Source organism: Ctenopharyngodon idella, chromosome 18, assembly GCF_019924925.1.
Source record: "Ctenopharyngodon idella isolate HZGC_01 chromosome 18, HZGC01, whole genome shotgun sequence".
Classification (NCBI taxonomy): Eukaryota; Metazoa; Chordata; class Actinopteri; order Cypriniformes; family Xenocyprididae; genus Ctenopharyngodon; species Ctenopharyngodon idella.
The window spans coordinates 781,346-805,824 of record NC_067237.1 but is presented as its reverse complement, the minus strand read 5'-3'; the positions used below and the strand labels follow the sequence as shown (position 1 = coordinate 805,824).

The following is a 24,479-nucleotide window of genomic DNA, read 5'->3' as shown; positions in this document are numbered from 1 at the left end:
ATCTAGACACTGTAAACACTATCAAAACTTTACTCTGTTTGTTTCCCTTGTGAAAACAGTGAACTTTAGTATACTTTTAAAAAGAGTACAAAAAAAAAAAAATGGTGGGTTAAAAACAACCTAAGTTGGGTTAAAAATGGACAAACAGTGATAGCAGTAGTTTTATTTAACTCAACTACTGTTTAAAAATTACTGCATTGCTGAATTGTGTCTGATTTTTAATTTCCAACCTATATCTGGTCTATTTTAAGCCAGCCATATAGTAATATTTAAAAAAAAAAATAGTTTGGTTAAATAAAACTGCCCAGCACATTGGGCAAACATTTAACCCAACCCCTGGGTTAAAATAACTCAACTGCTGGGTTAAAACAACCCATTCGCTGGGTTAAAATAACCCAATCACTGGGCTAAAACAACCCAACCCCTGGGTTAAAACAACCCATTCACTGGGATAAAACAACCCAACCCCTGGGTTAAAACAACCCATTCGCTGGGTTAAAATAACCCAACTGCTGGGTTAAAACAAACCAATTGCTTGGTTAAAACAACCCAACCGCTGGGTTAAAACAACCCATTCGCTGGGTTAAAATAACCCAATCACTGGGCTAAAACAACCCAACCCCTGGGTTAAAACAACCCATTCACTGGGATAAAACAACCCAACCCCTGGGTTAAAACAACCCATTCGCTGGGTTAAAATAACCCAACCGCTGGGTTAAAACAACTCAACCGCTGGGTTAAAACAACCCAATCGCTGGGTTAAAACAACCCATTTGCTGGGTTAAAACAACCCAATCGCTGGGCTAAAACAACCCATTTGCTGGGTTAAAACAACCCAATCGCTGGGCTAAAACAACCCAACCCCTGGGTTAAAACAACTCAACCGCTGGGTTAAAACAACCCAATCGCTGGGTTAAAACAACCCATTTGCTGGGTTAAAACAACCCAATCGCTGGGTTAAAACAACCCAGCCGCTGGGTTAAAACAACTCAACCGCTGGGTTAAAACAACCCATTCACTGGGTTAAAACAACTCGACCGCTGGGTTAAAACAACCCAATCGCTGGGCTAAAACAACCCAATCGCTGGGTTTGTCCATTTTTAAACCAACTTGGGTTGTTTTTGTGTTTAAGAGTGTACTTGTTATGGAAATAACATACTTATAGTTAAGTGCAAACTGAATGTAATGTTTCTGGACACTTAATTCCATGTTTCCATTCCGTGTTATATTAAATGCATTTAGTTGAATTTAAGAGTTAATTTTAAGTTTTTGAACCACTTAGGACTTCAGAACATCTTTATATGTAATATCATTACTACTATTGTGTTTTAAATATGGTTAATTCACTAACTTTCTGTTTGAGAAACTCTCTCTGATGTGCTGCACATTTCAAGCACAAACTGAGAAATAATGCTAGCAAAGAAGATAACATCTCTAACCTACTTAGAAATAAATTTAAAGCGTATGGGCTAAGAGAGCAGAAAAATAAAGTATTGGGGTCAGAGAGTTTTCTTAGCTTAAAGGGCAGGGCAGACCGACTCTCAGCAGTAGAAACACCAGCATGTAAACACACTCACAAACTCATCGTCCTTCCCTCTCCGATCAATAAAGTACCTCTTCATACATCCAGACAAATGTCTGACATATTCAGGAGAGCTCCGCTGCACTGGTTAAGTGAATGTACTGTACCAACAAGGCAGTAAAAGATCCTTGTGTGCCACTGAAAAATAAACTGCATTAAAGCATGCGGTGCTTTAAAACACTACAGTCTGCTCCTTAAAAGACACGAAAACAGCGCTTTTGTAAAAAGATTATTGCTTTTAATAATCTATTGTAAATCACTAGTTCTGTGCAATAAAATTATATATATATAAAATAAAAGTTTAACTATTTGTTAAAGATGGATGTCTTTGACCTGGTCGGGTCTCAGTAGTTATTCAAGGCTTTCTTAGGGTTGACTAGTCATTTGCAGAACCCCAAAACTAGGTATTTAGTGTGACACATCCCTAAACCTCTAGTTCTTACTTCGAGGCAAAAAAAAAAGGAACGAAGGATGAAGGGAGAGTAAGAGAGGAGGGGACAGGAAAGAAATAAGTGTGAAGCCGAGTAGGACAGCTAATTAAGTGCGTGTGTACAGTTCAAAGCAAACACATTGCAGAGCGCTCATTAGAAGCCAGAGGAGACGAGCCGAGCGAATGTAGGGCAGCCTGCAGTGCTGATGTAAAGCCCAGGAGGGGACGATGGTCACTCCGTCCTGTCGCCAGCACGTCCCTCAGGGGAAGGAAAGCAACCGAGGCCGGTCACGTGACCCCTGACTGACAAGAGCTCCATCACCGCAACACATCTCTCCCACGCCGCTGACATTAAGATGTTGGAGGCAGACTGGGCTATTGATTTTTCCGCTCCTCCATTTGCTCGCTCTTCCCTCTCGCGCTCTCTCTCTCTCTCTCTCTCCCTTGCTGTCTTGCTCTCTTTCTTTTTTGGACACAAGCGAGGCAAACTTTGGGGGCAATAATCAGCTGAAAAAGTTGGACTCTCTAAATTTTTAATTAGCTTTAAAACAAGCAGCTGCTGGGCGAGCGAGGAGGTGTAGGAAGCGATCACTAGTGACAGCTATCAACGCCACTGTAGATACTATCAGCTCGCCTGACAGCCTTTCAGCCAGCAGGGGCTGATTGGACACAGCCGAGTGTGCGCTTGTGTGTGTGATGGTGTCTAAATACACCCCTTGATGTAAAGAGTGCTCCTGTTTGATGGTGTAACTCCACACGGGGGGCATTTAAATGAGAGATCGCACATTAAAAATGAACCTGAACCTGTAAGACTCGGGCCGATAAAACATATACGACGATTTCCTCTGTGAATCTTATATGTACTGAGGTGCAATAAAATGCTTCTGTTTTGCACTTCAGCAGTTATTTAGAAATATCTTCTTCATGTCATATATAATATAATTTATTATAATATAATATAATATAATATAATATATTATATTATATTATATTATAAATGTTTCTTTACAAAATCTAATTTTTTTCTTCACATCATAAGTCTTTATAATATAATATAATATAATATAATGATTACTTTTTTTGAAATAGAAATATTTTCTTCATGTTATAATTCTTTATAATATAATATAGTTAATATAATTATTTTTTTCAAAATAGAAATATTTTCTTGTTATAATTCTTAATAATATAATATAATATATTATAATGTAATATAATATATAATAATTACTTACTTTTTTCGAAATAGAAATTTTTTCTTCATGTTATAATTCTTTATAATATAATATAATATAATTAATATAATTACTTAGTTTTTTTCAAAATGCTTTCTTCATGTTATAATTCTTAATAATATAAAATAATATAATATAATATAATTAATATAATGTTTTTTTTTTCAAAATCGAAATATTTTCTTAATGTTATAATTTTTTAATATAATATAATATAATATAATATAATATAATATAATATAATAATTACTTACTTTTTTTGAAATATAATTTTTTTCTTCATGTTATAATTCTTTATAATATAATATAATATAATATAATATAATATAATTAATATGTTTTTTTTTTCAAAATAGAAATATTTTCTTAATGTTATATAATATAATATAATATAATATAATATAATATAATATAATATAATATAATATATAACAGCTCATCAACAGACTGATAGTAGCTTATATGAACGAATGGAACAAAACATAACAAAAGGGTCATTCATTTTAATCAATGTGACACAGGAAAACTGGTCATAAAATGAATAATACAAATGTATTTAGCTAAAAAATTGTCTTGTTTAATGGACTGAATCTAACTAAGACCGTAACCATGTCATATTTCAGCACAAAATCAAAAGATATACAGTATATTTTGCATAAAGAAACAAAAGCAGATTTTTATGAAAATTATTTTCATGACACACTTAGCTCTAATTCTCATTTCTGTAATGCATCCATATGTTTTACTTTTGAGTTAGTTTGTAATTATTCTAAACGATTTTTCTTGATGATTCTCATTAGTTTCTCATGACTGTAATAGTAATGGAAATAATCCTGCGCAAACACAACTGTTTTTTTTAATTAAAATCAGCAAATTACGGGCAGTACAGCAAATACTGTCATTATGTATAAATAATTTACTATTTAAATATCATCACTGTTTTTTGTAGTATAGTAATGAGAGCTGCTGAGGAAAATTAACTGCTTAATTGACACTAAACTAATTTCACAGTGCAAGAAAATCTTCAGGCTTCATTTCCAAAACAAAATATAATTTTTATTTTTAGAAATATGGCCCAAATGAGATTCACTCACATGGTAATATATTAGTATTCATATTGCCAATAAAAAATGTATTTATTTTTTAAATTTGATTCGTCATCTGCTTTGTACAAAATGAGTCTGATCCATCACACTAACACTGGACATTAATCTGGAGAGAGTGACAAGTGAAAGCAAATACAGCAGCAACTCCATTTGTGTTGTACAAACACACAGTCCCTGCGCGAGAACAATAATTGATTATCTGTGAAAGACATGACATCATTCAGCCAATTAAAACACACGGTCCTCCTCTGGAAACAGTGTCGGGAAGAAGCTGTACCTCTCACAACTTAAAATAGACTGTTTTAATCTTAGATCTAAATTTTATTTAAATGTATAATTTATTTTATTTTTTAAAGACTACAGTCATAATATAAAAATATAATTTTAACAAAAAAAAAAACTGTAACATTGGTACAGTCACCTTACCATATACAGTAGCCACGCCCCAAACTCTCCACCTGCTACAGTAGCCACGCCCCAAACTCTCCACCTGCTACAATAGCCACGCCCCAAACTCTCCACCTGCTACAGTAGCCACGCCCCAAAACTCTCACCCTGTTACAGTAGCCACGCCCCAAACTCTCCACCTGTTACAGTAGCCACGCCCCAAACTCTCCACCTGCTACAATAGCCACACCCCAAAACTCTCACCCTGTTACAGTAGCCACGCCCCAAACTCTCCACCTGCTACAGTAGCCACGCCCCAAACTCTCCACCTGCTACAGTAGCCACGCCCCAAACTCTCCACCTGCTACAGTAGCCACGCCCCAAAACTCTCAGCCTGCTACAATAGCCACGCCCCAAACTCTCCACCTGCTACAGTAGCCACGCGCCAAAACTCTCCACCTGCTACAATAGCCACGCCCCAAACTCTCCACCTGCTACAGTAGCCACGCGCCAAAACTCTCCACCTGCTACAATAGCCACGCCCCAAACTCTCCACCTGCTACAGTAGCCACGCCCCAAAACTCTCGCCTGCTACAATAGCCACGCCCCAAACTCTCCACCTGCTACAGTAGCCACGCGCCAAAACTCTCCACCTGCTACAATAGCGCCCCAAACTCTCCACCTGCTACAGTAGCCACGCCCCAAACTCTCCAGCCTGCTACAGATAGCCACACCCCAAACTCTCCACCTGCTACAGTAGCCACGCCCCAAACTCTCCACCTGCTACAGTAGCCACGCCCCAAAACTCTCCACCTGCTACAGTAGCCACGCCCCAAACTCTCCACCTGCTACAGTAGCCACGCCCCAAACTCTCCACCTGCTACAGTAGCCACGCCCCAAAACTCTCAGCCTGCTACAGTAGCCACGCCCCAAAACTCTCAGCCTGCTACAATAGCCACGCCCCAAACTCTCCACCTGCTACAGTAGCCACGCGCCAAAACTCTCCACCTGCTACAATAGCCACGCCCCAAACTCTCCACCTGCTACAGTAGCCACACCCCAGTCTCTCAGCCTGCTACAGTAGCCACGCCCCAAAACTCTCGCCTGCTACAATAGCCACACCCCAAACTCTCAGCCTGCTACAGTAGCCACGCCCCAAAACTTTCGCCTGCTACAGTAGCCACACCCCAGTCTCTCAGCCTGCTACAGTAGCCACGCCCCAAAACTCTCGCCTGCTACAATAGCCACACCCCAGTCTCTCAGCTAAGTTGAAAAACAAAAGATGTAAAATGTGCAGGGACTCAAATGAATCTTATTTTGAAAGGAAATCTGTCATTATCAGTTTAAGTCGGCCATCTATAGAGCTGCATGTGCAGCTCAGTGTGACATATAATCATTTTAGCGTCACACTAAAAATAAGTGGTTTTGAACCCAGCTGAGCTACTGTCACTACGGCTGCTACTGCACGATGTAATTACGGTAGTAACGTAGCTACTCCCAAACACCATCAGGGAACAAACGCCTCCAATGACCTCATCCACATGAATCGACGACAGCAGTTCCTAAAAACAGCAGCTCGAGGCGCGTTCGGCTGAGCGACAGGCCACTGATGGAGCGCAGCGTATATTACATTAATAAGAGATCATTTTTAGGCGAAAAACCTTGGAGCTTGAAGTATGTAAATCAGGTGTGCATGTGTGGGAGTGAAAGAGAGAGAGTTTGTGCCTGTGTGTGCGTTAACACAAATCATCTTAAGAAAAACACTTCATTTTTTTCAAGGACTCTTATACTTCTGTTTGGTCATTTGTGAGCAGAGCTGAAATGCAGATGAGTCTGTTTTCTTTTTTACAGCAGTGGAGCTGAAGGCCTTGATTTGATTTCTATTCATTCTGTGACAGCTCTCTCTCTCTCTCTCTCTCTCTCTCTCTCTCTCTCTCTCTCTCCCCAAACCAATTAAACTTAATGGCCGTCAGCACCTTCCCCACCAGACCTGCATCTTTAACTATAGCTCAGATGAAGACAAACATCACTTTATTTATTCATATACTCATTTACTTATTTTTTTAGTCCACACTTTTGGGCTGTGGCTGTAGTTTTGCATTCAGAAATGATTATTTTTGGACTCTGAGATGCTTGAACTTTCTGGCATATCGGCGACCCTGTTGCAGAATGGACATTTTTAGCACTATTTATGGAAAGAATATGAAGAATAAAAGAATAAACAAAATAAATAAATAAGAATGAAGCAGAATTTAACCCTTGTGAGTCAATAAAAAAAAATAAAAAAAAACGTTACACATAGGTCCACAGTGGACAAAATCCATGTCAAAAAACTGTCATAAAAATTTGAAGCTTGGGAGCACAGACTTAAGTTTGCTCTCATTTTCAAGAAGACACTTGGCAGATTATTGTTAAAGTAAAAAAAGTTTAAAAAGTGAAACAAACAAAAACAAAAGTTATAGAGGTTTAAGTTTATGGAAATCATTTATGAACATTATTTTACATAAAATACATATTTTATGAAACATGCTGAACTGTAAAACTGCTAGAAAATCAAAGCCATACAGCTGTGTTCCAAATTTGAGGTTGATATCTCAAGAAATGAGCTTTCAGTAAGATTTTGTTTGGGTGCAGTACCAAATTTTCCCCATTAGATGCCAGCAAAACTCCACTGGTGCACACAGTGGGTGGATTTGTGATTTTCAGTAGAGTGCAGTTTTTCTCTCTCAAATAGCACACACACTTTTTTTTTTTATTATTATTACACACATAAAAACCATAATCTGACATCCACACCAACACACCCACACAATTATAGCTGCATAAATTATCCAATTGGATCTATAGAAGCAGAAAAACGGGAATAAAGTGAGTATTTGCTTTATAGGCCAAACCTGAGAAAATGGCACCATCTGGTAAAAAATAGTAAAAATTAAAATTCTAAAGTCTTGCCAACAAAATGAAAGCATATAACAAAGACTGCATCATAAATGTTAAATACTTTTTCACCCAATTTAGAACTGCATACACTGTAAAAAAGAATTGTTGGTTTAACTTAAAAAAGGAAGTAACCTGGCTGCCTTAAAATTTTGAGTTCATTGAAATTAAAAATTTGAGTTTAATACAATGAAGACGATTGGTTTAATTAACAGAAACTCAAAGTATTGTGTTATCTGAACTACATTAAAGTGTTAGTTCACCCAAAAATGAAAATAATGTCATTAATTACTCACCCTCATGGCGTTCCACTCCTGTAAGACCTTCGTTAATCTTCGGAACACAAATTAAGATATTTTTGATTAAATCCGATGGCTCAGTGAGGCCTGCATTCACAGCAATGACATTTCCTCTCTCAAGATCCATAAAGGTACTAAAAACATATTTAAAACAGTTCATGTGAGTTCAGTAGTTCTACCTGAAAAGTTGTTATTTTGTTTTTTTTTGGTGCACAAAAAGTATTCTCGTCGCTTTATAATATTAAGATAGAACTACTGAACTCACATGAACTGATTTAATTATGTTTTTAGTACATTAATGGATCTTGAGAGAGGAAATGTCATTGCTGTGAATGCAGGCCTCACTGAGCCATCGGATTTAATCAAAAATATCTTAATTTGTGTTCTGAAGATGAATGAAGGCCTTACGGGTGTGGAACGACATGAGGGTGAGTAATTAATGACATTATTTTCATTTTTGGGTGAACTAACCCTTTAATTATTGAAGTAGATTTGACAAAAGACAAAATGTTGTGTTAAATCATGAAACTACATATATTTTTTACAGTGTATATGAACTATATGAGGGAAATAAATAAATTAGTGAAAAAATATGCATAACTGAAAAATAAATATTTAAATTAACTACAAACATACATAAGTATCACAGGAATTAATAAAGAAGTACATTCCTACAAATCTGTCTGTTTTATAATAATTTCACTTTACCATATAACTGAATCTTTTTTCTTTTTTTTTTTTTTCATATGTATTTTTTCTTTTTATAGATTTTGTTCCTCCATGAGCTCTTAGAAAAAAAGGTTCATTGGGGTTTATATAGACTCAATTTTAAAGAACCCTTTACACCAAAAGTGTTCTATATAAGAAGAGATGTCTTAAATGATTGCATAATACTTTCATGTTTAAAGAGGTCCTTGATTATGATTTGACTTTTGTAACTTTAGTTAGTGTGTAATGTTGCTGTTTGAGCATAAACAACATCTGCAAAGTTACAACGCTCAAAGTTCAATGAAAAGGGAGATATTTTCTTTTATAGAATTCTCTGTTTAAGGACTACAACAAACGGCTGGTAGAGACTACAACAAGCTTCTTCCTGGGTTAGTGACATCACAAACCCTAAAATTATAATAACCCCGCCCCCGAGAACACACAACAAAGGGGCTGAGGCCATGTTGGGCTGCTTTAGAGAAGAGGAAGAGTTTTTGCTCACACCCAAATAGGGGCAAATTTGACAAGCTATAATAAATGATCTGTGGGGTATTTTGAGCTGAAACTTCACAGACACATTCTGGAGACACCAGAGACTTATATTACATCTTGTGAAAAGGGGAATAATAGGTCCACTTTAATGGGTTTTTTTCAGTTTTTGTCTAGCGATAAAGTATGTTTATGAGCTGTTTAATTCATAAAATGTAATTAAAACTAAAAATGAATTAAAATTAGTTAATTAAAACTAAATCCATAAAATGATGCCACGATGGGAACATCTAAAAGGTTCTATATATAAAGCGCCTGACGGAACCCTTAAAGATTCCATATAGAACCATTTCTTCTGAGAGTGTACAAGTTTTTGTGGCCCATCTCTCTCTCTCTCTCTCTCTCTCTGTTTACTCCAGCAGCAGATAGTCTCTGAGATGAGCGCATGAAGGGAGCAGATGTGAATCTTTAATGGCTTTACAAAACACCCTGGACAGTGAGCAGATCGGGGATCGCACTGCAGAAGAATGATGCAACGCATTTCCTCCTCACAGGCGAGATGAGAGCAGCTCACAGGTAAACAGAGACGGATCATCAAATCATTATGGGATTCGTACCACAACACAGACAGACAGAGGGTGTATGTTATGGCCATGGGATGAGATGTGGGCTTGAAAAAGAGTTATAAAAGAAGAGACGAGGAAGTCTTTACTGGTTTGCAAGTAAAAAGAACATCAAACTTCAAAAGTAAATCTAGGATCTCTTTTTGTGTTAAGACAAATTTGCATATTTTTGTCTTGTTTTCCAGCAAAAATATCTGAATATAGTTGAAAAAAGATACATTTACCCAAAAAGAAAATTGCATAAGATAAAGAGATAAAAGAAAACATGTTCTGTGTGTTTTGTGTTATTGCATTCACTAACTCTTTTCCACTTGTTTTAGACAAGTTTATACTTTATATTTTATATTTTTACTTTATACCAGGGGTGGGGAACGTTGATCCAGGAGGGCCATTGTCCTGCAGAGTTTAGCTCCAACCCTAATTAAACACACCTGAAGCTAATCAAGGTCTTCAGGATTACTACAGTTACAGGCAGGTGAGTGTTTTTTTCAGGGCTGGAGCTAAACTCTGCAGGACAATGGCCCTTCAGGATCAATGTTCCCCACCCCTGCTTTATACAGTTAGAAAAGGACACATATGAAGCAGTGTGGAGATTAAAGACACTGTTAAAAACGGTCAGGAGGGGTTAGACAGGCTAGAGGCGTTTCACACGACCTGAGGGGTCAGAAATCATCCGCACTAATGTGTAGCCCATCAGACAGCTTAATGTTGCCTGTGTGCCGGACCAGTGTTAAATACAGCAGCCTCGAGTGAGATTAACCAACAGCAGCTCACTATTTAAGGGATTAAAGCAAGAGCCTATGAGCTCAAGATTTCAAACACATTTGGGTCAACTTCAAAGTGTCCCTTCTTTCTGTATTTCATACTTATGATAGACAGCGGCACAACAGTCCAAAGTTCAACGGGATTATCTAACATGCTGCATTTAGATATCAGTTCAGCGATGCCGTTCTGCTCTGAGGTTCTTCTGTGTGTCGAACTCGTACTGTACATCAGCAGGCTGTGAGTTATTGGGTGCGGTACATATGATCAGTGTTGGGGGTAATGCATTACAAGAACGTAATCAGATTACGTCCGAAGTTGGAATATATGGAACAAAGTTGGAATGTATGGAATTAACATTGGAATATATGGAACTGACATTGAATGAAAGTTGGAATATATGGAACAACACTGGAATGTATGGAACTAAAGTTGGGATATATAGAACTGACATTGAATGGAAGTTGGAATATATGGAACGAAGTTTGAATGTATGGAACCAAAGTTGGTATATTTGGAACTGATGTTGTAATATGTGGAACTGATGTTGTAATATATTGACTGGCAGTTTGAGTATATGGAATGAAAATTGGAACATACTGAATGGAAGTTGTGGTGTATGGAACATATGTTGGAATCTATGGAACGGAAGTTGGAATGTGTGGAACTAAAGTTAGAATATATGGAACAAAAGTTGGAATATATGGAATGAAGGTCTGAATATATGGATTGAACCTTGAATATATGGAATGGAATCTGAATATATGGAGTAAAAGTCTGAATATATGGGATGAAACTTGAACCAGCGCTTCTCCTCAGTGGATGATTGAAATCACAGAGTTTACCAGTATTTTGGAACTGATGTGTGAATGGTATCTTACCAGTAAAAAGGATGAATGTCGCTGCTTGTGTGAACACATTTGTGTATTTACCTGTAAAGTAGTTCTAGTAATTTTACTGCAATTTATCGGGATTACTGTGTGAGATGACGGAGATGACAGGATGTAGACTCCAAACTGTTTGTGTTGTTTGGAATATGACCAGCTGTTGCCTACATTTTTCTACTTCAGCAAAGTATTGGAAAATTTCAGGGAATGCAGTTTTCAAAGTCATGCAATTCAGAAGGCTGTTGCTCTGATAACAAGGATATAACTAGCTATACATTATTAAGTACTGTCAAATTTTCTTTCCATATATTGCAAATTTTGTTCCATATATTCAAACTTTCATTCATATATTAAAGTTTCATTCCATATATTAAAGTTTCATTGTATTCCAATTTCTATTCCATATACTCAAACTTCTAATTATAAATACAATAATTTCCTGAACGGCATGCCATAAAAATTTCATATATACATATACACAGTCAAACCAAAATGTATTCAGACACCTTGAACATTTCATTCATTAATACAGTTTATTCACTATAGTTTAAAAAAATGGTAATAAAATATGACAAGATCTCAGAGTTAAACTGTGTCAGAAAAAAATAATCTTAATTATGTCAGATAACACTTAAGGAAAACGTGGTCAGGTCAAAGTGTCTGAATCATTTTTATCAGTTTTACTGGTAGTCCACTGTATAAAGAATTTTTGGGCATAATATGTCACAGTTTACTTTATTTTGCTATCCTCACTTACAAAAATGAACTATAGTGTCCTGAACCCACTAGTAAAAATATATTAAAAATATAAAAAATGTCTGAATAATTTTTGGTTTGACTATAATATAATATAATATAATATAATATAATATAATATAATATAATATATATACACAGGTGCTGGTCATATAATTAGAATATCATCAAAAAGTTGATTTATTTCACTAATTCCATTCAAAAAGTGAAACTTGTATATTATATTCATTCATTACACACAGACTGATATATTTCAAATGTTTATTTCTTTTAATTTTGATGATTATAACTGACAACTAAGGAAAATCCCAAATTCAGTATCTCAGAAAATTAGAATATTACTTAAGACCAATACAAAGAAAGGATTTTTAGAAATCTTGGCCAACTGAAAAGTATGAACATGAAAAGTATGAGCATGTACAGCACTCAATACTTAGTTGGGGCTCCTTTTGCCTGAATTACTGCAGCAATGCGGCATGGCATGGAGTCAATCAGTCTGTGGCACTGCTCAGGTGTTATAAGAGCCCAGGTTGCTCTGATAGTGGCCTTCAGCTCTTCTGCATTGTTGGGTCTGGCATATTGCATCTTCCTCTTCACAATACCCCATAGATTTTCTATGGGGTTAAGGTCAAGCGAGTTTGCTGGCCAATTAAGAACAGGGATACCATGGTCCTTTAACCAGGTACTGGTAGCTTTGGCACTGTGTGCAGGTGCCAAGTCCTGTTGGAAAATGAAATCTGCATCTCCATAAAGTTGGTCAGCAGCAGGAAGCATGAAGCGCTCTAAAACTTCCTGGTATACGGCTGTGTTGACCTTGGACCTCAGAAAACACAGTGGACCAACACCAGCAGATGACATGGCACCCCAAACCATCACTGACTGTGGAAACTTTACACTGGACCTCAAGCAACGTGGATTGTGTGCCTCTCCTCTCTTCCTCCAGACTCTGGGACCCTGATTTCCAAGGGAAATGCAAAATTTACTTTCATCAGAGAACATAACTTTGGACCACTCAGCAGCAGTCCAGTCCTTTTTGTCTTTAGCCCAGGCGAGACGCTTCTGACGCTGTCTGTTGTTCAAGAGTGGCTTGACACAAGGCATGCGACAGCTGAAACCCATGTCTTGCATACGTCTGTGCGTAGTGGTTCTTGAAGCACTGACTCCAGCTGCAGTCCACTCTTTGTGAATCTCCCCCACATTTTTGAATGGGTTTTGTTTCACAATCCTCTCCAGGGTGCGGTTATCCCTATTGCTTGTACACTTTTTTCTACCACATCTTTTCCTTCTCTTTGCCTCTCTTTTAATGTGTTTGGACACAGAGCTCTGTGAACAGCCAGCCTCTTTTGCAATGACCTTTTGTGTCTTGCCCTCCTTGTGCAAGGTGTCAATGGTCGTCTTTTGGACAACTGTCAAGTCAGCAGTCTTCCCCATGATTGTGTAGCCTACAGAACTAGACTGAGAGACCATTTAAAGGCCTTTGCAGGTGTTTTGAGTTAATTAGCTGATTAGAGTGTGGCACCAGGTGTCTTCAATATTGAACCTTTTCACAATATTCTAATTTTCTGAGATACTGAATTTGGGAAAATATAATATACAAGTTTCACTTTTTGAATGGAATTAGTGAAATAAATCAACTTTTTGATGATATTCTAATTATATGACCAGCACCTGTATATATATATATATATATATAAGGGTCAGTAAATGCCTTATGCACTGCTTTTATTTGATGAAAAATACAGTAAAATTTGTGAAAATTGTGAAAGATTATTATTTCTATTTTAATATATTTAAATGTACATTTATTATGTAATTAGTTATTCTTAGATTATTTTGTGATACATGCATGTAATATTACAGTAAATAAATACATAAACTAACAAACAAATACAAATTCACCTCTAAATCCTAGAGGACACAACACTGATGGTGCAGATGATTTACGCTCGACATCGACACAAGCCTGTAGGTTGAACTCAGGGTGGCCGTTTAAGTCTCATTTCACACTTACCTATCAATTTCTGGCTTCTGCAGTAAACTGGAAGAGCCGGCTAATCTCAACTTCATTTCCAGCCGTCTAATTGAAACTACATTACGCACAAACACAATGCCGTGTCGCACAAAGAAGACAATGATGTGCAGTTCTTCAAAGCTTCAGTAGTCTTCTGTGTGTGTGTAAAGAAGTGTGTACAGATCAGGCATTTTTAGGAGGCTATTCTCTGTTTAGTGTTCCCTAAAAATGCTGAAACTAATATGATTTTATATCGCTGAGCCGAGGCAAATGACAGGCTGTGTGAAACCAAATTCCAAACAGGATTTAACAGAAAGCATCAAAACACACACACACACACACACACACACACACACACACACACACACACACACACACACACACACATCCTTGTTTATACTACTTTGTAGATAGTAAGATGAGGAATTTATGACATTGCGGGGTCCTTTAGTCAGACCCCACATAGACAACATCTTAAATATCATATATAAGAATGTTTGACTTAAAAGGCACTATACTATGGTCCTTCCCTACACTATCCCTAAACCTACCCGTCAGAGGAACCTAACATAATTTCAACATTCTTATATATATATATATATATATATCCAGTGCGTTCCAGCATGTGCTGATGGTGCTGAAGTGTGTGTGTCTGTGTGTGTTTGTGTTGCTTAGCAGCGTGATCTCGTGACCAGAGCAATCAGGCTAGTGTTCACTGTGAAAAGTGCTGTTTGCGTCTCCGACAGTAATGAATACAGGACTCCATCAAGAAGCAGGACTGAACAACACTCTCATTTAGATTGCTGTTTCTCCTACCAATGCATGTGCTAATTACATTCAAATTAGACCGGTGAGGAAGAGAAGGAGACAAGGACTAATAAAGGGTTTCATTCTTGCCGCTATCACTCTCTCTCTCTCTTGCTTTGTCCGCCTCTCTATTTCATTCTCTCATTTTCTTTCTGCCTGCTTGCTCGACTCTTTAGGCTACTGTGAGCTCGGCCCGGCTCTGTCAGGTAGCAATTTAGGAGGCAACGTTTGCTGGGACAGATGATAACAGAGAGAGAGAGAGGCACAGTGATGTCATCTCCCAAATAACACTACCTGATTGAAACACCCATGGGTTATTAAATACAGCATAAACATATAAATATGTAGTTTAGTGCGAGTTTAAGTGTGCATGTGCGAGAAGGTAAAAGATCGAAAAGATTAAAAAAGAGAAAGGCTGAAACTGACGGGAAAATTCACGAGGAATGAATTGCGGCCGCTGTTTGTTTGCACTGTCTGCGTCGATAGATTCACTAAAGGAATTATGCAAATCAGGTAACAATACAAACACACTAAATAATGTGCTAAATGTAATTTACATAGCACAGTTTTCAGTTCTAGATCCTGCTTGAGATTGTCTGGATGCATGTGCAGTAATAATGCTCTCCATTACTGCTGTAGAGAATGATAAATAAATAAATAAATAATAATAATAGTAATAATACATTGTTTACTGCCTGCTTTCAAACTTAGGCAAATATAGTGTTAGTAAAAATACAATTGTTCACACTGCATTAACTAACATTAACAGATATAATTTTGGATTTTAAAAATGTATTAGTAAATGTTGAAATGAACACTGCAAAAAAAATGCTTTTCTTATTTAGTATTTTTTGTCTTGTTTCCAGTCCAAATATCTAAAAATCAGACATTTTTACTAGATAAGTATCAAAATGGAGGGGAAATCAAAAATGAAGCGAGTTTTTGCTTAAAACAAGCAGAATTATCTGCAAATGGGGAAGGAAAATAATCTTGTTTGTATTTGGGACAGAAACAAGAAACAAGATTTCAAACAGAAACAAGATTATTTTTCTTACCTAATTTCTTAATTTTTTCTCAGTGAATCTAAAATATGCATAAAAACTATGTGTAGGAAACTCAGCTAATGACTTAAAGACGCCCTGTTATGTACAAAGTCTTGATTGTGTTTTTGTGCTCTACTAGAGCAGGTTTTCCTGCTTGATTGTTGATTATTTTCCTCATATTCTCCATTGTTCAGCTCCTCTCTTCCCAGTCTGTCAGTAACGCTCTGTTTAGTTCCTGTCTCTATGAAGCCCCTCCTTCTGAAAAGCACAATGTGCTCTGATTGGTCGGCTGGAGCGGTGTGTTGTGATTGGTGTTTGGGAAATGTCCCGCCCCTTACCATAACCGCCAATTTCAACACACTACTAACTAACTCAACCAGGCCCTGCCCCTTTATTCTGCGTATGAATTATTTAAATGAGGAATATTGTGAAGAAAACTCAAGACTACAATGGAGGCGTTTCAGAAACACTGACACTGATATAGAGAAGAACTGGGACTTTGCAGAGCTTTTTCATGCTCAAACTAAAGATAAATGTGAAAAAGCAGAATATTCCTCTTTAATGGAAGCACTCATGGCACAGCTCTATATTTAGATTCATGTTAAACTAGATTGCGGACTAAGACAAAGACGTTTACTGCAACATCCCATAACCGTTTCTGCTGTGACATCAGCATCAGTTCATCAATGCTAGAGAGTCACCACAGCAACATCGCCATGGTTACATTATTCACTGCAAAATCACCATGGCTACATTTCTAAGCATCCCTGTTTCTCCGGCGCTCCCTCCCAAACTCGCTCTGTCAGTCTATTGACCGCTGTTGGTTTTTCTCTCTTTCTCTGTGTCTCTTTCTATATTTTTCTCACAGGTTTAACCCAGAATGCTGTGCCAGCAAAGAGAGATGGACAGTGATGATTCCTTTCTGTGATGCAAGACAGAGGTGCCTATTTAACACACACACACACACACACACACACACACACACACACTCACACACACATAGGACTTAAAGTACTGACAGAGATACCAGCTGTTTGAAAGAAAGAGAGAGACCTCCACATTCTGAAAAAGCCACCCAGCTCTAACTCATACGAGTCAACTATCTGTTTTCTGCTCCTCATTTGGTCTCTCCATCTTTAAGTGTTCTCGTTTTCAGCTCATTCTCCATCCTGCGCTGCTCACACCAGCTCAAGGTCGATATCTGCAGATTAACTGAGAAACATCCTTATATAACTGTAAATTAGCGCAGCTCGGACCCTCTCAGGATACACGACTACCTCAACAACCACAAGACCAACATCTCTGGACTCTGACAGATTGTGTGCAAATGGATGAATATTTGTCTGCTCTCATCAAAAAAAGAAAATTGCAGTGCAGTCAGTGGTGTAGAAAATGATGCGAAGGAAGTACAAGATTCCTCGCCTTCCGTCTTTCATCCGCTCTTCAGATTGGTCAACCTGCGTTTTTTTAATCTTTCTAGTTAATCACTGCCTCATATCAACAAAACCTAACGTTCAGATTAATTATGATTAAAAACACAGATTTATATAATATATATATATATAGAGAGAGAGAGAGAGAGTTTATATAAAAATTCGACAAAACAAATATATATATATATATATATATATATATATATATATATATACACAGTGCTCAGCGTAAACGAGTACACCCCTTTTGAAAAGTAACATTTTAAACAATATCTCAATGAACACAAAAACTATTTCCAAAATGTTGACAAGACTAAGTTTTATAAAACATCTGTTTAACTTATAACATGAAAGTAAGGTTAATAATATAACCTTCAGTTTTACTCAAATTAGGGTGATGCAAAAATGAGTACACCCCACTGAAGGTCTCTGGAGCAAAGCTAAATTTTAGACTACAAATGTCTAATTTAACAAGAATTCAAGCACAGGTGAGTCTAATTCTTCATTACACAGGTGTCCAGCAGACAGCTTACTATAAAAGAGTTAAAACCCCTTCCCATTTCATGCTGTCAGCAATGGCACCACATGGAAGAGAAATGTCACAAGACCTGAGAAAGAAAATAATTTCTTTACAGCAGAAAGGTGAAGGCTACAAGAAGATCAGCAAAGCTTTACTTATCAGTCAGAATACTGTAGCAAAAGTGGTACAAACATTTAAAAAAGATGGAACTGCAACCATCTCACAGAGACGTCCAGGTCGTCCACGGAAGTTAACACCTCGACAGGAGGAAAATCGGCATGCAAGTTCAGTAGAAGTAGAAAGCCAAACTGGGCTGACTATTTCCCGTGACACAATACGGCGTACACTGCAGAGGAATGGCATGCACGGGTGCCGTCCACGAAAGAAGCCTCTCCTAAAGCCTGGGCACAAAAAAGCCCGCCTAGAGTTTGCCAGGGCCCATGCTGACAAAGATGAAGACTGCTGGGACTCTATACTCTGGAGTGATGAGACCAAGATAAATGTTTTTGTAACTGATGGCTTCAAAACTGTATGGCGTCGCAAAGGTGAGGAATACAAAGAAAAACGCATGGTGCCTACAGTGAATCATGGTGGTGTCAGTGTCCTTATGTGGGGCTGCATGAGTGCTGCTGGTGTCGGGGAGCTGTGTTTCATTGATGGCATCATGAATTCACAGATGTACTGCTCTATACTGAAAGAGAAGATGCTACCATCACTCCGTGCCCTTGGTCGTCGTGCACTTTTCCAACATGACAATGATCCTAAACACACATCTGTTGGATTTCTGAAGAAGAACAGGGTGAAAGTGAGTCAGTCGAACACCGATGGGGAATTCTGAAGAGACAAGTTGAGCATCACTCTCCATCCAGCATCCAGTCTCTAAAAGAGCTCATTCTTGAAGAATGGAAAAAGACAGATGTTGCAAAATGTTGCCAACTTGTTCATTCCATGCCTAGAAGACTGTCATTAAAAATCATGGAGGCCATACAAAGTAGATGAAGTAGTTTTTGTTGTGGGGTGTACTCATTTTTGCATCACCCTAATTTGAGTAAAACTGAAAATTTTTAATTTTTTTTTTTTTTTTAGTTTTCTAAGTTATATTATTAACCTTACTTTGATGTTATAAGTTAAATAGATGTTATATTAAACTTAGTCTTGTCAACATTTTGGAAATTGTTTTTGTGTTCATTGAGATATTGTTTAAAATGTTACTTTTCAGATGGGGTGTACTCATTTACGCTGAGCACTGTAGATATATATTATATTTTCACATTTGCATTTTTATAGGCTACTTACAATTTTTAAAAATATATAAATCAATTAATATATATATATATATATAATATCACAAAATGTCAAATAATAATATAAATAAAATAATTGTAGAAAATTTTATAAAAGTTCTAACACTATATTAAAACTTTCTAGAATTATTTTATTTATTTTTTTTTTTTTTTACATTTTTACATTTGTGTGTGCATAAATATATATATATATACTCTGAACCTGTGAAATCCCTACAGAAGCGGAAGTCGTCATAGCTGGGTAAAATTCTATAGCAGTGAATGAGAGAATACATTAAATATATTTTTTTGTGTTTCCATTTGCTCAAATAGTTAAAGAAAACCTCCACAACCTCCACTAGATTTTTGTAATATGATGCAACGGTAATATAATAGTAAATATAGTGTTATAAATGTACATACGTTTTTTTAAAAATGAAAATATAAAAAAAACATAGCAGAATTTACGATATTGATGAGCATTTAAACGCGTCATCACAGTCTGTGAAAAGGGTCTATTATAAGCATGTGTTGAATACGGCAGCATTAATTTAAACTGTATATTCATGAATACAAAACACTATATACTTTCTGCAATGAATAAACATCTCCATAAAAGCTCAGTGGATGAAATGAGCAGTTTAAGTGGAATGACAGAAGCTAATTGATGAATCACGTTGTGGCTAATTGAGATTGAGATTAAGTTTGCTCTGACCTCGTTCAATGCCACCCGGTCAGACCGCGTCCCTCCTGTAGCTCATTTTCTCTTTCTGAACCTTGACAGACTTTTTGATAGACATCTTTTTCCACTCCTCTATTTTTTCTACCTTTCTCATTCATTTTGGGGCACGTCTGCATTACTTTGTAATTTTTCATTGGGAATTTGGAGAGAAGTGTGACATTTTAACGGGTCTTGTCCTCGACACGCTCTCCCAGAAAAAGGCTCTTGAATACTAAATAGATGTTCCTCTCTTCAGTGATAGAAGTCCTAAATGTCTCACTTAGAAAGACATTCTGAGCTCTAGATACACAGGATTTATTCCTTATTCAAAAAGTTGTTTTTTTTTCCTGCATAAGGTCACACAAACAGTACAGTTTTACTATGCAATAACTATTAAATAATTAAAATGTACTTTTAAATTTAATTTCTGTGCCACTAATGTCACTAAAAAGCATGTTTTCAAACGTTTTAACAGATCAATTGCTTTTGAATCTACTTAAAGCCTTTTTATATAATGCATTATAAAAATGCATTAATTATGCCTTGTAAAGCAACTTATAATGGTTGAACAAAGTTACCATCACTCCAGAAATTCATCTGTGGAGCATTTTGTTTCAAAGTGAATCCTGGTTCACAGTTGTTTGCAATAGAAAAACAAGCATCTATCTCGGCTAGGTCAATATTAATTACTAAAGTTGTTGAGCATACAGCAGCTGTTGTAAACAAATGCAAATGCATTTTCATATCAAACAAGGTCGGCATGATCACTCAGCTCGCACACGGATTCTGACGCTTGTTTACTAACAAGTTGTAAGGCTATCGTAGTCAGGATGATCCACGTACGGCCTTTTTTGCTCACAGCTGCTGAGATTAACGCTGACAACGCCAAGGTTTCTCTGTAGTATCTATTACAGTGATTACAAAGATAATGAGGATTTTAAAGGGACAGTCCACCCAAAAATGACAGTTTGACCCATATGATCTTTACCTTTGCGTGGAACACAAAAGAAGACATTTAGCAGAATGTCCAAGCTGCACTTTTCCATAGTGTCATATTCCATAGTGTCGTATAAAACCATATATAAGAATAAAATGACTACACATGATACATTTCTGTAGTGCATGTGAAAATGATCTTTTGGTTCGGTCAGTGACTCACCCGTGATGGTAACAGAAGCTTGTCCTTCCTCTCCGAGCAGTGGATTGGTCAGTCGGCAGTTGTAGGTGCTGTTGGGCTCCAGAATGACGGTCAGGACACTCTTTACACTGAAGAGACCCTCCTCGTTGGCTACTTGTGAGATGGTAATGTTGTCCGTCAGGTTGCGTCCCGCGCCGTCCTGCCACAACACCTGCGCCTCAGGATAACCACCATATGCCACACAGGTGAGGGCGACCACGTCGCCGGGCTTCAGGTTGGACTCTGTGCCCCAGGTGACCAGGGGTTTGGAGAACGGAGCTGGAGAGAGCGAGAGAGAACTAGTTAGTGTGTGTGACGTATAGCTGCAGACGCTGGACCAGTGGTCTGGAGCAGGGTTAATGCTGTTAACTAAAACTAAAACTATTAAAAACATTCTTGATTATTGAAATAAAGTAAAACTAAATTAAAATTAGACATGTTAATTAAAAATTTATGTTTTAAGACATGTTAAATAAAATTACTAACTTGAAATAACTAAAAACTAAAATGGAAGTAAAAGTAAACCTTAAATAAAAATAAATTAAACCTAAATAGTAATATTATATATATATATGTATATATATATATATATATATATATATATAAACAGAAATTAATAACAATGACAAAAGTACATAAGAAAATTACTAAAATCAAAAACTAAAAACAGGTTAAAACAAAAATATAAAAAAAAAAAAAAGAAAAAGTGAATTCAAAATATTACCAATAAAATAAAATAAAATAAAATATTGTTCTATTAGAGCAAAACTAGAATAGTAGTTCTATTCTAATATTAGAACAGAACAACATGTTGTTTAGGTAATTCCAATGTCTATGGTAACATCTTAAACTGTAAAATGGTCAAAAACAACTATTAATCAACTTTACAATTCAAACAATACAAGTTTTGACAAAACAAAGAGTTGTTTTAAACTATAAACTCACATTTTAGCCTATAAACCACTGTTTCAGAAAAGGGATGAGTCAAGAACATAAATATGTTTATGTATATAATATATAATATACAAAAGTGGCTGAATGAAAATTCACTCAGCAGAAATACAGCGGTTACCCCTGTAAACAGCAGTGCTGCGCTAATAAACACCACTGTATTAGGCATTATACGGAGATGGATGAAATTAAAATGCTATCAAAACTTTTCTGAAGACAGTCCCTCAGAGATACATTTATATAAACTTCTCGGCTTCACAAGAATCACTCAAATGCCTTATTTCAATGTCAGAATGGTGAGATTGCAGTATGATAACATAAACTAGCAGGAAATTGCTGACACTGGCAGTTCTAGAAAGCTACTGAAACCGAATGGGGGCGCTTAGCATTTAGCTGAACGATCTACCGCTGCGCTCCACCTTGGGACCGGCTTGACATGATTCCCATTAAATTGTTAATTACATTCTAGGAGCTTAGCATAAAACACACATGGCTCAACATCAGACAGAAACACGCTCATCTACGAGAGAAGCCTCTCTCCCTCAACAGGGTAGCGGAACCACAGCTGGGGAGGGCTTCTGGGAAATCGGCTGGTCGTAAAGTGTTTTTGTTGGGGGTTAGTACTTCGTTGGCAGATGAAGAAATTATTGCACTACCATCCCTTGAGCAGCTACATGGAGGGAGCTGGAGGCGGCCTTATTCCCAGAGCCAATCATAAATCGGCAAACAAAAAAGTTGGGCGTTGGGACGATGGGAGAAAAAGCAATCAGACGGTTGTGGGGTCACCAAAAAGGGGGCAGTGATGCCAACAAGGCTTTAACCTCTTGCTGCTGTCCGTTTGACTGAAGGCTGAGACGAAACACAGAGGCTGAGACTAACAACAGCTTTAAAATTCAGTCAATCAGTCTGTTGTTTCTTTGATTAATTGGATATCATACAGATTTTGCTGTTCTTCTTCAAACTAAGTGCAAATTGTCACGATTATTGATTAATCATCTGATTGTGGTTATTTGTTCTAATCACAATTAATTAGGAACAAATCGCAGTAGTTGTGCAGTTTAAATTTCAATCACATTTTGCCATCCAAATAAGGGAAATTGAATCGCCATCAAATGTATGATTTCAAAGCAGAGTCGTCATAATCTGGTGGTGTATAAAGAAGTGCCGGTCAAAAGTTTGGACACATTATTATCTTTAATGTTTTTTAAAGAAGTCTCTTATGCTTATAAAGTCTTTATAATCACGTTTGATTAATTTTACACATCCTTGCTGAAAAAAAAAAAATAGTATTAACTTTTGAATGGTACTGTATATTTTTACAAAATATTTCTATTTTAAATAAATGCTGTTCTTTTTTTAAATGTTTTATTCATCAAAGAATTCTGAAAAAAAAGTATCACAGGTTATAAATATTAAGCAGCACAACTGTTTCCAACATTGATAATAAATCATCATATTTGAATGATTTCTGAAGGATCATGTGACACTGAAGTCTGAAGTAATGATGCTGAAAATTCAGCTTTGCATCAGAGAAATAAATTATATTTTAAAGTATATTAAAATAGAAAACCAATATTTTAAATTGTAATAATATTTCACAATATTACTGTATTTTTCTGTATTTTTGCTCAAATAAATGCAGGCTTGATAAGCATGAGAGACTTCTTTCAAAAACATTAAAAATAGTAATGTGTCCAAACTTTTGACCAGTACTGTATATCACAGAAATCAACGTAAATCATATGGGTCTATTTTAATTTTTATAATTACCATAATCTTTCATTTTCAATATTTTTATTAATATATTACATATGATTTCAAGTAAAAAAGCAATGAAATAAGTCAAGTTTCTTTTATCATCTAAAGTGTGCTGCGACTTTTATTCCACAGTGACATATAATGCATTTAACAACAAATAAGCAAAAAGTAAAAACTGCAAAAAATTGGTCTGAACAAAAGTGGCTGAATGAAAATTCACTCAGCAGAAATATAGCGGTTACCCCTGTAAACAGCAGCGCTGCATTTATATATATATATATATATATATATATATATATATATATATATATATATATATATATTTAACAACAAATAAGCAAAAAGTAGACACTTAAAGGTTTTTATAGACATATTTCTCATGTCTGTAGTACAAGTATTGGTTCATCTTTGTGACGTGCTCCAGAAAGAAGTTCACGGAGAGCGAGATGGAAGAAAGCGCATCCCGTTTGTTTTCTTTATTTTATGAAAGCAAATGTTTTGTTGTTTTGAATGTACACAAAAATAGCTTCTCAGTTTTGAATGATGTCAGCTTCGATAACATTCTTCAAAATAT

At 36.4% G+C, this 24,479-nt stretch overlaps 1 protein-coding gene across 1 annotated transcript in view; it reads right to left on the bottom strand.

Moving 5' to 3' along the window:
• cd276 (CD276 molecule) overlaps positions 1–24,479 on the bottom strand; it is a 96,537-nt gene that overhangs the window by 46,049 nt on the left and 26,009 nt on the right. The window contains exon 4 of the mRNA XM_051869665.1: positions 21,179–21,475. Coding sequence (XP_051725625.1) covers positions 21,179–21,475 — 297 coding nt within the window. The remainder of the gene's footprint in view (positions 1–21,178; positions 21,476–24,479) is intronic.